Below are 13,009 nucleotides of genomic sequence, written 5' to 3' on the forward strand. Positions count from 1 at the left end.
GCTTACTTACAGTGCACAGACAGCTTTGTATAGTGCTGTGTTTATCTCAGTGTAACTACAGTGTGCTGTAACCTCATAAACCTGCACCTCAGTGTTTCAGTACTGCTTCTCTGGGGACTGGCAGACAAATTCCCAAAGCTGCATCCTTTTGCCATATTATGAAGCTTTCAGAATTGCCTGCAGCTACACATAGGATGTAAACTGAGTTCCCCGAGTGTTTAAATGACAGCAGAATCCCTCATGGGACTGATAAAGATGTTCTGCATCATTGTTCAGTGTTGAGATGATACTATGACTTGGGGGCAGAAAGTGTTATATTCCCCTAATACAGAAGTTCTGGGAATGAAAGGAAGTTTGCTTTTCAGTGTCCACATGCAGCTGGGGACCTTCTTCACTGCAGGAAAGTGGAGGGTGTATGCTGCCCTGCCCTGCTCCTTTTTCTTGTGAAAAATTATAGTGGTGACTCTTAAGTTCACATGTGAAGAAGCCTTTATTTTTGAAAAAGTACATGCACAAACTATGTTCTAATGTAAAGATTTTGCTGTCAGATTGTACTGAAAATTTGATTATAGTTACAGTTTCCCTTGAAGGCAAACTGAAGGTCTTAGCCTGCAAACTGTGTCAAGTCAGGCTGATTTTCATGGAATTGGAGGAGTGGATATATCTGAGAGACATCTGTCCTTCTGTGGGCTAATACCCTCCATAACATTTAGACACTTCAGTGAAGGGAATGATTTGCAAATAGATGAGGAAATTACAAAAGCTTTTAACCTTGGAAGCTAGGTGAAAAAGAAGACATATTAAAGTCAAAAATGCATCTCTCAACAAATCCAACAAACTAGTAAGAAAGATTGAAGGTTTCCATGGGATTTCAGAAGCAGAACTGTTAAGTCAGTTGCTTATCAGCTGAACATATATGGAAATGCAAATTAAGCTGTTGCTTTTTACTATTCATTTCAATTCTGAAGTCATTCTCTCTTTTCCATTTTAGACAAACATGAAACTAAATTAAAAGGTGTAATATATTTTCAAGCTATTGAAGAAGTCTATTATGATCATCTAAAGAATGCATATAAGGTAAACTTCGTTACTGCTGTTTTAACCATATATCACATAGAGTACTCAAAGCTGAGTAGCCGCTGTAAAATGAAAGGGAGAGCTAACGTTATTGGGGGAAAAAAAAAGAAATACTAAAAAAAAAACCTGGAGTGGAGGAAAAGGAAGAGGAGGCTAATCAGTGATTAGCATCTGTTTTGGTTTTTTTTATACTGATGGAAACAGAGATAAGTGTGTATCTGCAACGTGGGATTTGCTACCAGGATTTCTTTAGTCCAGGGGCAAGACCATTGAAATCAGTGGCTTGGACAAGTCAAGGGTTGGCTGCATGCCTCTGTCCTGGGGGGGAGTTAACTGTGCCAGCAGCTCATGGAACCCCCTGTCTCTCATCTGTAATTCAGGTGAGCTGTGAACAAATTGTGCAAGCCACTGGACGGAGTAGGGGAGTTAGTTATTTGGGCATGAAACAACAGCTTGGAGTCCTGTAGTGCTGTATAATAGTCTACTGGGAAAATGTAGCTGTAATGTAAAAGGTGTTTATGGTAGCTACAAACACTTTAAATGCATCTCTGCTGCAATATAAGATGCAGTGGTACAGCATTTTATGTTTCTTCTTAACCCTATTCATAAAACTTCCTGTAAGCAATTCCACTTCTGGTACCAGCTTTGATTTCACTCTTTTGATACCTTCTTTGTGTTTTATTCTAGAGTCCCAACCCGTTGCTGACCTTCAGTGTTAAGACCCATGACCGCATCTACTACATGGTTGCTCCTTCTCCAGAAGCCATGAGGATATGGATGGATGTCATTGTTACAGGCGCAGAAGGCTACACCCACTTCATGTTATAATAAACGGGGAGCAATAGGGCATCCTGCAATAACGTACCTAATGAAGTTAGCCATAGCTAGTGACAGCTGAAAAGCCAGTCAATGTCCCAGAAATGTCCTCCTTATGATGTGCACCCAAAACCTCAGGTTGAGAGGGGGTTACAAATGCATTGAAAAGGGGGGGTTGTTAACTGTTGTAGTTGATCTTTATAGGAATGAACGAGCTAAAGCTGTTGAGAGAATCATAGTGCTCCAAAATGGATAATCAGGCAATTTTAATTACAGCATCTTGATTGAATTATAAGTTTCTACAAATTTTCTTATACAAATTCTCTTTATGAGAATGTCTTCATAAATTTTTACTGAACAGTTTACAAATATGTGTGTTCTCATTGGTATGCAAAAATGAAACAAAAAGGTGTAATAAGCATATATTTTAATATGCAACATTTGACATTTATAGATGATTAGGTGACTTTTTAAAACTTTTAGTCAAATATTTTATAAAAATACAAACAAAGAAGCAGCCCTAAGGTACACACAGTTCTAGCCTTAGTAGGTAAGTGTTACAACAGAGCCAAAGAGTTACATGATTCCCTTACTTTTTCATATTGTTACTTGTACCTAACTTTCTGTAAGGGGACAGTGCCAAAACTCTTAATAACTTTTAATGTAATTAAATTGTTATATTCTGTATGTTCAAACACTTCTTGGCAACAACTGTACGTTTGAAGTTTGCATCTATGGAGCTCAACAACAACAACAAAAAAGGATAGCTTTATAAAGATGCATTTTTGTCCACAAGGATGAGAAACAGGTGGAACACAAGATGGAAACACATGTATTAACTTCCTCATAAAGAGTTGTTTTTTTTTTTTAATTTTCTCTGTTAAACAGAATAAGCTGATTCTGGACCCTACAGCAATTTTCTTTTATGTAGTAAGGTCCCAGTGTGGTTCTAACCTTACTCTGCCAAGTGAATGCTCTGTTGAAATCTCTTAAACATTGCCTGCCTTGAAGCCAGCACCAAAATCTCTATCTATCCGAATTCTGTGGAGCCAAGCTTTCAGTCCCAGAGACTTGTTTTGTTGTTTAATGTATATCTGCACAGAATAATGCTGTTAAATAAAATAAAATGAGAGAGGTGAGTTCTAAGAGTTTATATTAAGCAGTGTATTAATAAAAAACCCTGAAAGTTTGAAGTAGTAGGGATTGAGATTCCTAAAACAGTAAAAATACTGAGGGTGCAGCGGTCTCCCATTTTAAAATCACCTCCAAGTCCTTGAGTAATATTGCAAAACTATAAATTAATTAATTGAAATGAACTTCAAGAAAGTGTCATGACTTTGAAGAGGTTCTATTTCAGTAATTGAAACTTACATGCTCTGTGGTTTGTGTACTAGAAGAAAGCACATTAGCCTTTTTTCTTTCCTTGATGAAAAGTTAATGGCTTTTGGCTGGACAAATAAACTGAAAACAGAATAGAAGTATGCTGGCAGAATACTTTTGTTACACTTTTTAAACCCTGTAACTGTAATGAACAGGTTTGTGGTATACACAGGTGATGTGGTTGTTCGAGCGTGACAAACATCAGTTTCGACTTGAATTATAAAAGAAGAGACTGTTGTTGCAAGGTAACTGTTATCATCTGTGCAGATCACAGCCTGTAATCTATAATTTAAAACACTATCAGATAAATTGCTTTTGTTTATACAGTTATTATTTTTTCCCGATGTATCTTGATTTTATTCCTATGTATACTTATAAAGGTTTTCTAATAATGATTTTTGTATCCTGCATGCTGCAATGAAGGCATTTCAATAAACATTTTCAAAAATACACTTGTTTCAAATATTTTCTTGCTGCATTATCCTGAGACATTTCTGCTTTTATTTTAAATAGTTGTATACAGTCGTGCAAACAATACTGTATTTCTCAGTAACATTTAATTGAACTATTCCATATATTTTCCCATAAAAGAACTATGGAAAATAATCTTTCAGAGGGCAGTGAAATTAGGAATGTAGTCTGTTTTCTGTGTGTACATAATACCTTTTCCATTTTTTATGAATCTGTTTGAAAAATTTATCACCAGCTTTGCATATTGACAATTTTTTTGGTTTAACTGCAAATCAGAAATTGCTTGAGTTTAAGGATTTTGAAGTTTTCCCAATATTTGACTTAGACATGACCTGAATCAGAGTATTAACTCACTGTGGAAATGAAAACCAGTGTGGTTTTCTGACTGATTTGTTTTCTCTAAGTTTGCCATCATCATGATGAAGTGGGGTGGGTTCTGTAGTGGTGTACATCAAGACAACGTAAGTAGACACGGTGGTAGGCACCCCTTTTATGATCAGTCTGCACTGATCATACAAAGCCCTTCAAGCTTGCCCTGAAGGCTCTCAGGCAATTGCAGACCACAGAGTCTGAGTCTTAAAAACCACCTCTGCTGTGTCCCATGACCTACAGGTGCTGGCCTGGTGCTTGGATGGGAAAACACCCTTACCTTGGCAGGCACTGACCTCTCCTAGCGTTCGTTTTCATGTGCCAGGGGAGGCTGGATATCAGGAAGAATTTCTTCACAGAAGGGGTTGTCAAGCATTGGAATGGGCTGCCCAGGGAGGTGGTGGGGGACATCCTTGGGGGTATTCAAGAAATGATGGGGCGTGACGCATAGCGCTATGGTCTAGTTGAAGTCGTGGTATTTGGTCAAAGGTTGGACTCGACATTCGAGATCTTTTCCAATCTAAATGATTTGTAGTTTCTATGATTATTTTCTTTTCTTTGTGTTTGCCATGGCCTGTATATAAGAGGGTACAGTGCATAAAGATGCAGTTTTGGCTCCTGTGCTCATCTATACTGAGAGAAGGTGCAGAGGCCATGAATGAGGTCCCTTCTCAGCCATCTCTTCTTGAGGCTGAGCAGGCCCAGGCCTTTCCCTCGGCCTCTCCTCCTAAGAGAGGTTCTCCAGTCACCCTCCTTGCCTGCGGCTGGACCCTCTGCAGGAGCTCTGTGTCCCCCCGTGCTGAGGAGCCGGACACAGCACCCCAGAGGTGCCTGACCAGGGCTGAGCACAGGGCCTGGATCACCTCCCTCGACCTGCTGGCAACGTTCCAACGCACACCCTTGGCCTTCTTGGCTGCAAGACACAGCTGGCTGGGGGGAAACACGCACGCTGGGACATGATCGCTCAATTCTTTGGTTTTTTTAATTGGCGCAACTTTGCAGTTTCCCAGGGAGGCTCGGCCCGCCCGTCGCTTCAGGCGGGGGAGGCGGGCGGCGCGTGCGCGGGCGGCGGCCATGGCGGCCATGGCGGGAGCGCTGGTGCGGGCCGGCCGCGCCGCGGCCCTGCGGGGATCGCTGTCACCGCTGAGGGCGGCCCGGGCGCTCCTGGGTAAGGGAAGGGCCGCGGGGAGCTCGGAGCAGAAGGGGTGCCTGTCGGAGGGGAGAGGATGTGTGTCGGTGCCGGCTGTGACGGCCGCCGGGCGGCTCTCGGGCAGCTGTGGGTGGCACCCTTTCCTCCCCTTCAATGCCGTCTCCATCGGGACGGGCCGGGGTGCGGCCCTCTGGTGGGGATGGGCATCTTAAACTCGGTTCCCTTCCGACGGGGTTCCTGACAGGCTTCTCCTCCCCGCCAGGCTCTCGGGGGGAGCTCGGTGTCTGTGCACGGGGCAGGACAGCTGCTTTCCCACGTGTGTTGTGTTGGCTCTAAGCTCTTGTCCCCGGTGGATTTTGAGGAGCCAGTTCGCTTGATCGGGTGTGAAACGTGCCTGCCTGTAAAGCTCCGCCAGGCGCCTGAAAAACTTTGCTGGCAGCGACTTCTGGGTGAGATCGGTCTCTGCCCAAACACGCAGTGTCCCTTCCTGATGTGTCAGACCTCGTGCTTGTCTGACCTGTTGAGTTTTATTCATTGCCTTTAATCGGACATGAATGTCATCTGAGGTTGCTCAATAAGTAAAACTTATTTGCTCCTAGGGGTGCACATTTTGTAGCTGCATAAAAGCTTGAATGCAGTGGGATTTTGTTACTGTGTTTTTCTTCCTTTCTGTGTGTTTGTAACAGTACCGTTATTGGAGTATCTGTTCATTTGAGTGTGTCTTTAGGTGCTTTGGGACCAGCAGCAGCAGTTCCTGCTGGAATGAGGGTGGTTCGTGAACCCAGGTGTGGACAGAGCTGAGTCCATTACCTCTCACATCAGCCTTAATCTGCTTCTGCTGGCAGCGGGGAGATCTCAGTGCAGGAACCTTCCCAGAGTTGTTCAGGGAACTTCTTTGGCTTTAACACTGGTCTCAATCACAGTTTCTGGTGTTCATAAAAGTGCACAGTGACTCCAGTATGAAGAGAGTTCCATAGATACCGTCAGGCAAGGGTCATGTGGTCTTCCTGTAGCTATCACCTTCTGTCTGTAAGTTGCTTTTATAAACACTAATACCTGCCTTGCACCCTTCAGAAATGCTTCTCTGCTCTTACCAAGGTCTTTCCTAAAATAAGGAAAAGAAACTGCTGGGTAGCTGCTGATAGTTTTGTCTGTCTAAACAGAAGTCTGAGAGGGTGATGCATTGAGCTTTGCTTTTGGGTTGGCTGCAGTGGCTGTTTTAGGGGTTTGCATTATTCAGGTTGAGATTGCTGCTGGTGCTTCCATTAATTTGTAAAATGGAAGAACAGTTTGTTAAATAGCTTAGTGGTTCTGTCTTGTAGCTGCAGTTAGAACCCAGGTACCCCACTGGGCAGGCTCAGTGTCAGAGTAATTTGAGGACACCTCCAGAGCGCTGCAGCACGGAAGACAAGTGGCTTCAAAGATGGCTATCAGGGCTTAAGGGGGAGAAAAATACTCCAATTATTTTTCTATTAAATTTAGTACTTCTTGGTGTGTCTGCTCTTACTGGGACTTGAAGAATTGTCTGGCCTAGTGAGAGACACAAACAAAATCATAAAAAATGGATGCATCTGAATACCTTTACTGTGGAAGTCATTCACATTTATAAACAACTCATGCCTCAGTAGGATAAAGAACTACCTCATTGTTTGAGGAGCTATTTAATGGTTTTAATCCATAGTTCAAATGATAACATTTTCATTAGACTGTAGGAAAGTGCTGAATGCTAGCTGCACCCTGTATCTGTTACATATCCACACTTACCCATGCACATCCAAGTTTAACAACAAACCAGTCCCCCAAAACCCCTTGAATGTAATCTCTCTGATAGTGACAAAACAGAACTCAAGGCTGCAGGACAGTTAAGTTGTGTGATTCTGTCAGGGCTTGGGTTTTGCACTATTTATCCACCCCTAGGAAGCCCTGACGCTTTATTTCAGGTTGCATAGTTTCTGTGCCCCACTGCTGAAGAGCCAGTCATCTACTCTAAGAATTAGGAGTGTCAAAGTCTTAGAAGACTTGACCAGGCTTTCAGTTTAGCAAATTACCATGCTGAATTGGATAATAGAGTGGATTAAGTTTCCTAAACAGCTCTCTACAAATTACTTGTCCTTACCTGCAGTAGAGGTACAACTGACTGCTATAGTTAGAGTAAATCCTGTAGCAGCTGTTGAGATTCAGCAGAATTATTAATTAGTTAGCATTTCCTCTGTAAATCTTATTTCCTTGTTTGATGTTATTTATTTCATTTGGTTTAAACAATGCTAATATTGTTTTATGCTCATTGTGATGAAAAAGTTAGTCAAAGATTCTTCCCCAATTCTTGATTATGAACTTGCCCCTTTATCTCCATATATTGTGTGGATCCAGGGTTTTGATAAGGGTTCAGTATTATCCTTCAGTTTTAATTTGCATGAAAAATTTGTCACTTCATGTACTTGTAAAATTCCATTGCACAGAGTACACTAGTCTCAAAATTATGCTTTTTGAAAATAAAAGGTTAAACTAAGCAGATACTAAATGGGAAGGTTTTTTTTTTGTGAAATGAGTAAATGTATTCAAGATGTGGTATGAAGCATGAGGACTGATGAAGTCTAGGAAGCCTTAGTGTTCCTTTTCAGTCAACCACTTTGTTAATTGCTGAGTGAATTCTCTGTGGTTGGCGTTTAATGATTTGAGAATGAATCACAATAAACTTTCTCTTTCAGGTTCATCAGTGCTTGTCAGTCATTAAAGAATGTAGAAGATGCTTTTTTGTTCTCTCTTGAGCCAAAATGCCTTATTTTCACATAATATATCCATATCTGCCAAACCCTGGGTTTATAGAAACTTGTGTTTCTGCCAAGGTTATCATGATTGTACTAAACAGTTCCTCTTATTAGTTTGCAGGCTGAAGTCATCAGTCAGCTTTCTTACTCGACCAGATCGACCAAATATTGCTTATCAGAAACTAAAAGGGAGGAATCCAGGGGTTATTTTCCTACCAGGCTTCAATTCAAATATGAATGGTCAGAAAGCAACTGCCCTTGAAGATTTCTGCAAATCATTAGGTCATGCCTTCATCAGGTACATAGAGGAGTATTGTTCTTGAGAAAATGAAACTAATCTCATGGGTTGTGGGAAGGTTTTAACACAAATACATAAACTTTGGCATTTGGATTGGGATGCTCCCTGTGCTAAGGGAGCTTGTATACCAGATAAGAAGTCTTTCTTCCATTTCCAAATGTAGGATTTCTGTCAGTAGAGACACTGAGGTAAATCAGGAGAATGTATTCTGAAGGTAATTCAGAAAATGCTCTAATTTTCTGTAGTCTAGCTGTTGCTACATTTTACAGTCAGGCTGTAGGCATAAAAATTAAGGACCTGGAGTTCTGTTTTGTAAGTTACTATGATAAGCACTGTCCTTACCTGCCACGTCTGATTAAGTTACCCTGTGTCTTCTGTGGGTTTAAAAGAATATGACAATTAAATATAGAATATTAAATATAGAATATATTAAATAAGAATATAGACAGCTTGGTGATGCTGTCCTTTGATAGAGATGAGGTGGAATGCTGTGTGTCATAAATCTTTGTATTTGGGTTCAGTGTTTGAAAGAGTTTGTACATTTTAAAAATACCTTTAAAATTGAAGTGTCTGAGGGATTTTTTTTTTTGTCTGTAAGGGAAATTTTTTGTCTCTTCTTTTAAATTATGATATTATATAAAATGATAGAGAATGCTGCACAACTTAGTTGTGTATGTTACACTTAAACCATTTCTGTGTGATTTCTGGTCCCAGTGATAGATAGGACCAAGTAAGAAAATACTCAGTGTGATATCTTGTCCCCTGCTGGTTTGATTATACAGTAGTATTTAATTAGTGTCTGTGTTGCTGTAGACAGTACTGTGACTTACATGTTGATGGTTGTTTTTTCAGATTTGACTATACAGGATGTGGAAGTTCAGATGGTAAATTTGAAGAGTGTACAGTTGGGAAGTGGAGGAAAGATGTTCTGTCTATACTGGATGAACTTACAGATGGACCACAGGTTATATTTTATTTTTAAATATAGAATGCTGTTTTTCCCTCAGGGTAGAACCTTGATCAAAAATATGCCATAATACCTCTGGTCAACAGTAGCTTTTGCTGAACAGCTGACAGCTGCTCACTTCCAAGCTGAATCATTTGAGAGGCTGTATTCATAGGAGCTCTTTCGCAAGCAGGTAGGTCACAAAAATCACAAAATCATGAATGCATGGATTGGCAGGACCTCCTGGAGGTTGTTTATTAGAATTTCCTGCTCAGAGCAGGGCTGTTGTCCCAGAGAGTCTAAGAGGTGCCACCTGACAGGGGACAGGGAATTGTTCCAGTGCACTGCAGCCTTGTTAAAGAAAAAGTGTGTCACTGACCCATGCTGATGCATTAATTAATGGATTTGCAGGAAGATTGCAAGATATTCCATGTGATAAAACAGCTTTAAAAAACAGGCAGGAGAAGTAGCATTTGATATTCTTCAGTTACTTTAGAAATTACTGTGATAAATTTAGAATCTCCTTCAACCTAGAAACACCTAGTATTGTGTTTAAAACAATTCTGTATTATGAATCGCTTTTGTTAACTTATTTCACTGCACTGAGCCTTTACCATGTGCATTTATCTTGAGAAGAAAGCGTAAAAGTATGCATATGATACTGAATTGTTTCAACTCTCATTTTGTTTACAGTGGTTCAGTCTCAGACAGCAATAACCAGCCATACCAGACAGAATAATAAATACCAGATCTTGTGGTGCTCAGGCAAAATTTCCACTGGAGGTGACAGCAGTTCTGCCTGGATAAGGACAGCAGGATTATGCCCAAGGTTTAAATAGTTAAACCAAGTAAAAACTGATACTTTGTGCAAGAAGAGAAAACCTAATAGCTATTTCTTGTTAAACACTATCTTTTCTTCTCTTTTTCAAATTTTCTTTTCCAGATTCTGGTGGGCTCCAGCATGGGTGGATGGCTGATGCTTCATGCTGCAATAGCACGCCCAGATAAAGTAGCTGCTCTGGTTGGAGTAGCTGTAGCAGCAGATCACGTTGTAACAAGTTTTAAGAGGCTTCCCATTGAGGTAAATGTTGATGGTTGGCTTTCACGCATTCTAAAAATCTTTCCAAGGATTTAAGAAATAATGTTATTTAAACTCTACTTTTCCTGCACATTTTAGGGTAAGTTTTCTGTGTTTGATTATGTAAGTTTACAGTATGAGAGTGTCCTTATACTACTGTGGTTTAGAGGATGTGAAGTCAGATCCCTGCTGTTTGCAGTCCAGTAGTTTCAGTGTTGAATATCTTGATATTTGCATTGATTAGAATGCTTATCTTTGAAGGATGGAAAAGTAGCCACTAAAGTAGTTGAGGTGGTGGCACTGGATAAGTACAGCACAGGTTGTGTGCATAGAAAGGAAATTCTTCAGGTTAGTGTGTTTGTAAAGAATCTAAGATTTAGGTAGTGGGAACTGCCCTTCTGAGATGCTTCCTTGATGGTAATAATGTCTAGTCTTGAGGAAAGTAAATGAGGTATTACATGGCAGTAAGTAATGTGTGCTTTAGAATAATGATATTTTCCCAATTTGTTCGGGTTTTTTCTAAGGTACTTTGTAGTGTCAGTATCACCATTTAGGACTCAGATTCTGAAAATACTTAAGAATCTGGAAATGCAGTGTTTAGAGACACCTGTTGTGGCAAAGGCTGATCACTGGAAAATGTCTTTTCCCTAGGGTTTCTCCTTGTTTGAGGATCCGTGAACCGATTGAAGCCAAGGAGATTTACTGTTTGTAGTGGCATTACATCTTTTTCTTTTCTGATAGATTTTGGCTAAGAAACTTAATTTCATTGGTGAATTTTAACTAGATTAATTTGGAGAGCAGCTTTTGTGACATGGTAAGAGATTTGTCTTCTCAGATGCTGTGAGGAGAGCAGGAATACACTTCTGCTAATAAAAATGAGCAAGGTGAAATTTTATGCTTGGGGGAGTTTTACTGCTTTTAGAACAGGAATAAGTTGAGGTACTCTTAAGTACTCCTAACATCTCTTTTGTCTATTCTTTGCTCTCTTTTTTTATAGGCACAAAAAGAAATAGAAGAAAAGGGTGAATGGAAGTATCGAACAAAGCATAATGAGGAAGGATATTACTCCTTGACCTATGACTTTATCAGAGAAGCAGAAAATCACTGCGTGCTGAATAGTCCTATTCCTGTGACATGTCCCATACGCCTTATCCACGGCATGAGGGATGGTGATGTCCCTTGGGAGATCTCTATGCAAGTTGCTGACCGTGTTTTGAGCAAGGACGTGGATGTTATCCTCCGCAAAATCGGCCAGCATCGGATGAGTGACAAGGAGGATACAAAGCTCCTTGTGAATACTGTTGATGATCTAATTGACAAGCTGTCAACGGTAGCATAAGCTGAAGAGTAGCATTAGTGCATGAGCTCTACACCTGACTCTTTTCCTTGAGTTACAGAAGCCCTGTTCTTACCCAGATGGTGGCAGGCCTGTGACTGTCACAGTAGGAACTAAGCTTTATCTGCTGTTTCCTTACCTCTGTTTCGTAAATACAGGTATTGTATTATTGCTGCATTTGCACACAGTCCAAAGTGTGAAGGAGTGCTGCTATTGTGTTCAGAACCTCTCCTTCACCACTTTAACCGTTTTTTTCACAAATTTCCTACAATTTTGTACTGACATGTTGATTACTTTTTGTTACTATTGGCCTGTACAGTAAAACTTTATTTTTACATCTTTGACACGTATTGTCCCTCCTCTGTACCATCATTCTATCTTGTGTCTGAAACCATCTGTGCAAGGCAAAATACAGCTTGAGTGTTTACTGAAGTTAGTTATTAGTATAGTGAGTACCGTGAAACACAATAAACAGATTTCAGATAAATGGTTATTTTGTTCTCAAATGCAGTTAAAAAGTGGAAGGCACACCCTGATGGTGTGCTTGGGGTACTGCATAGGGAAGAATTTGACTTCTGAGAATGCAGGGCCTCAAAGCCTTAAGAGCTCTTTATCTGTGTTTATCAGGAGGGTGTGTGTCATCTTCTCCAGGCTGCCTGTCTGTCGTTGTTCATTTGTGGGCCTACTGTTAAGGGAACAATAAATAATCTTGGTGTAAACTGAAACTGGATCAATAAGGTGACTTTAATAGGAACTTCTTCAAAATGGAGAGTACAGTGCCACAGGGCACCACTGCCTCCTTCCCATGACTTGAGAGCTGTGGATTACTGGGAACAGAAAATTCTTCTTCATTTGTCTTCTTGTCAAATTGTCTTCTTCAGCTGCTTAAGTCCAACCCTGAGAAGCTGTAAATGGAACTCGATAGTTGGATAATTCTTAAAATGTAAATCCATAGAATTTAATAGGAAATTGATTTAATTGCAAATATGAGTGTTACCTGGGTTTTGTACAGAAATACAGTACCATTCATACAATTGAGAGAGAGGAGCTTAGGTGAGAAGCTGGAATTAATGTGTACTATCAGTCAAAAGCATATAATTGTTCCTGGGTGTATTATTTGAAGTAGTAAATTACATCACTATTGTTACCTTAAAAGACTGAAGCTGCTGGGGGTAAGGCATTTCTAGAGAGTTTGTCATTTTCAGTTTTAGCTATGTCAGTAGAAGTGTGCTGAACAGGGCTTTGCTGAGTTAGTGGGATTTAATTTAAAACACTACAAAGAACTAAAGTAAAAAAACCAAAATAATCCAAACAGAAATC

At 40.3% G+C, this 13,009-nt stretch overlaps 2 protein-coding genes across 6 annotated transcripts in view; both read left to right on the top strand.

The window, feature by feature from the left end:
- PHLDB2 (pleckstrin homology like domain family B member 2) overlaps positions 1-3,723 on the top strand; it is a 65,859-nt gene extending 62,136 nt beyond the window's left edge. For all 5 annotated transcript variants that reach the window (XM_058846386.1, XM_058846404.1, XM_058846410.1 and 2 more), the window contains 2 exons: positions 992-1,077; positions 1,765-3,723. In XM_058846386.1, coding sequence (XP_058702369.1) covers positions 992-1,077; positions 1,765-1,905 — 227 coding nt within the window. In that variant the 3' untranslated portion in view covers positions 1,906-3,723. The remainder of the gene's footprint in view (positions 1-991; positions 1,078-1,764) is intronic.
- A 1,433-nt stretch (positions 3,724-5,156) lies between these two features.
- ABHD10 (abhydrolase domain containing 10, depalmitoylase) lies at positions 5,157-12,409 on the top strand. Its single transcript, XM_058856128.1, has 5 exons — positions 5,157-5,281; positions 8,146-8,329; positions 9,182-9,293; positions 10,219-10,356; positions 11,351-12,409. The coding sequence occupies exons 1-5, from the start codon at positions 5,188-5,190 to the stop codon at positions 11,690-11,692; spliced, it is 870 nt and encodes a 289-aa protein (XP_058712111.1). The 5' UTR covers positions 5,157-5,187; the 3' UTR covers positions 11,693-12,409.
- The last annotated feature ends 600 nt before the right edge of the window (positions 12,410-13,009 follow it).

This window comes from Poecile atricapillus, chromosome 1, assembly GCF_030490865.1.
Source record: "Poecile atricapillus isolate bPoeAtr1 chromosome 1, bPoeAtr1.hap1, whole genome shotgun sequence".
NCBI classification, from domain to species: domain Eukaryota; kingdom Metazoa; phylum Chordata; class Aves; order Passeriformes; family Paridae; genus Poecile; species Poecile atricapillus.

Bases quoted from the DNA above. Each gene is read 5' to 3' on its own strand.
- ABHD10 (XM_058856128.1), top strand. From the start codon at position 5,188: ATGGCGGCCATGGCGGGAGCGCTGGTGCGGGCCGGCCGCGCCGCGGCC. The intron at 5,282-8,145 runs GTAAGGGAAGGG...TCCTCTTATTAG, and splicing joins GGCGGCCCGGGCGCTCCTGG to TTTGCAGGCTGAAGTCATCA. The intron at 9,294-10,218 runs GTTATATTTTAT...TTTCTTTTCCAG, and splicing joins AACTTACAGATGGACCACAG to ATTCTGGTGGGCTCCAGCAT.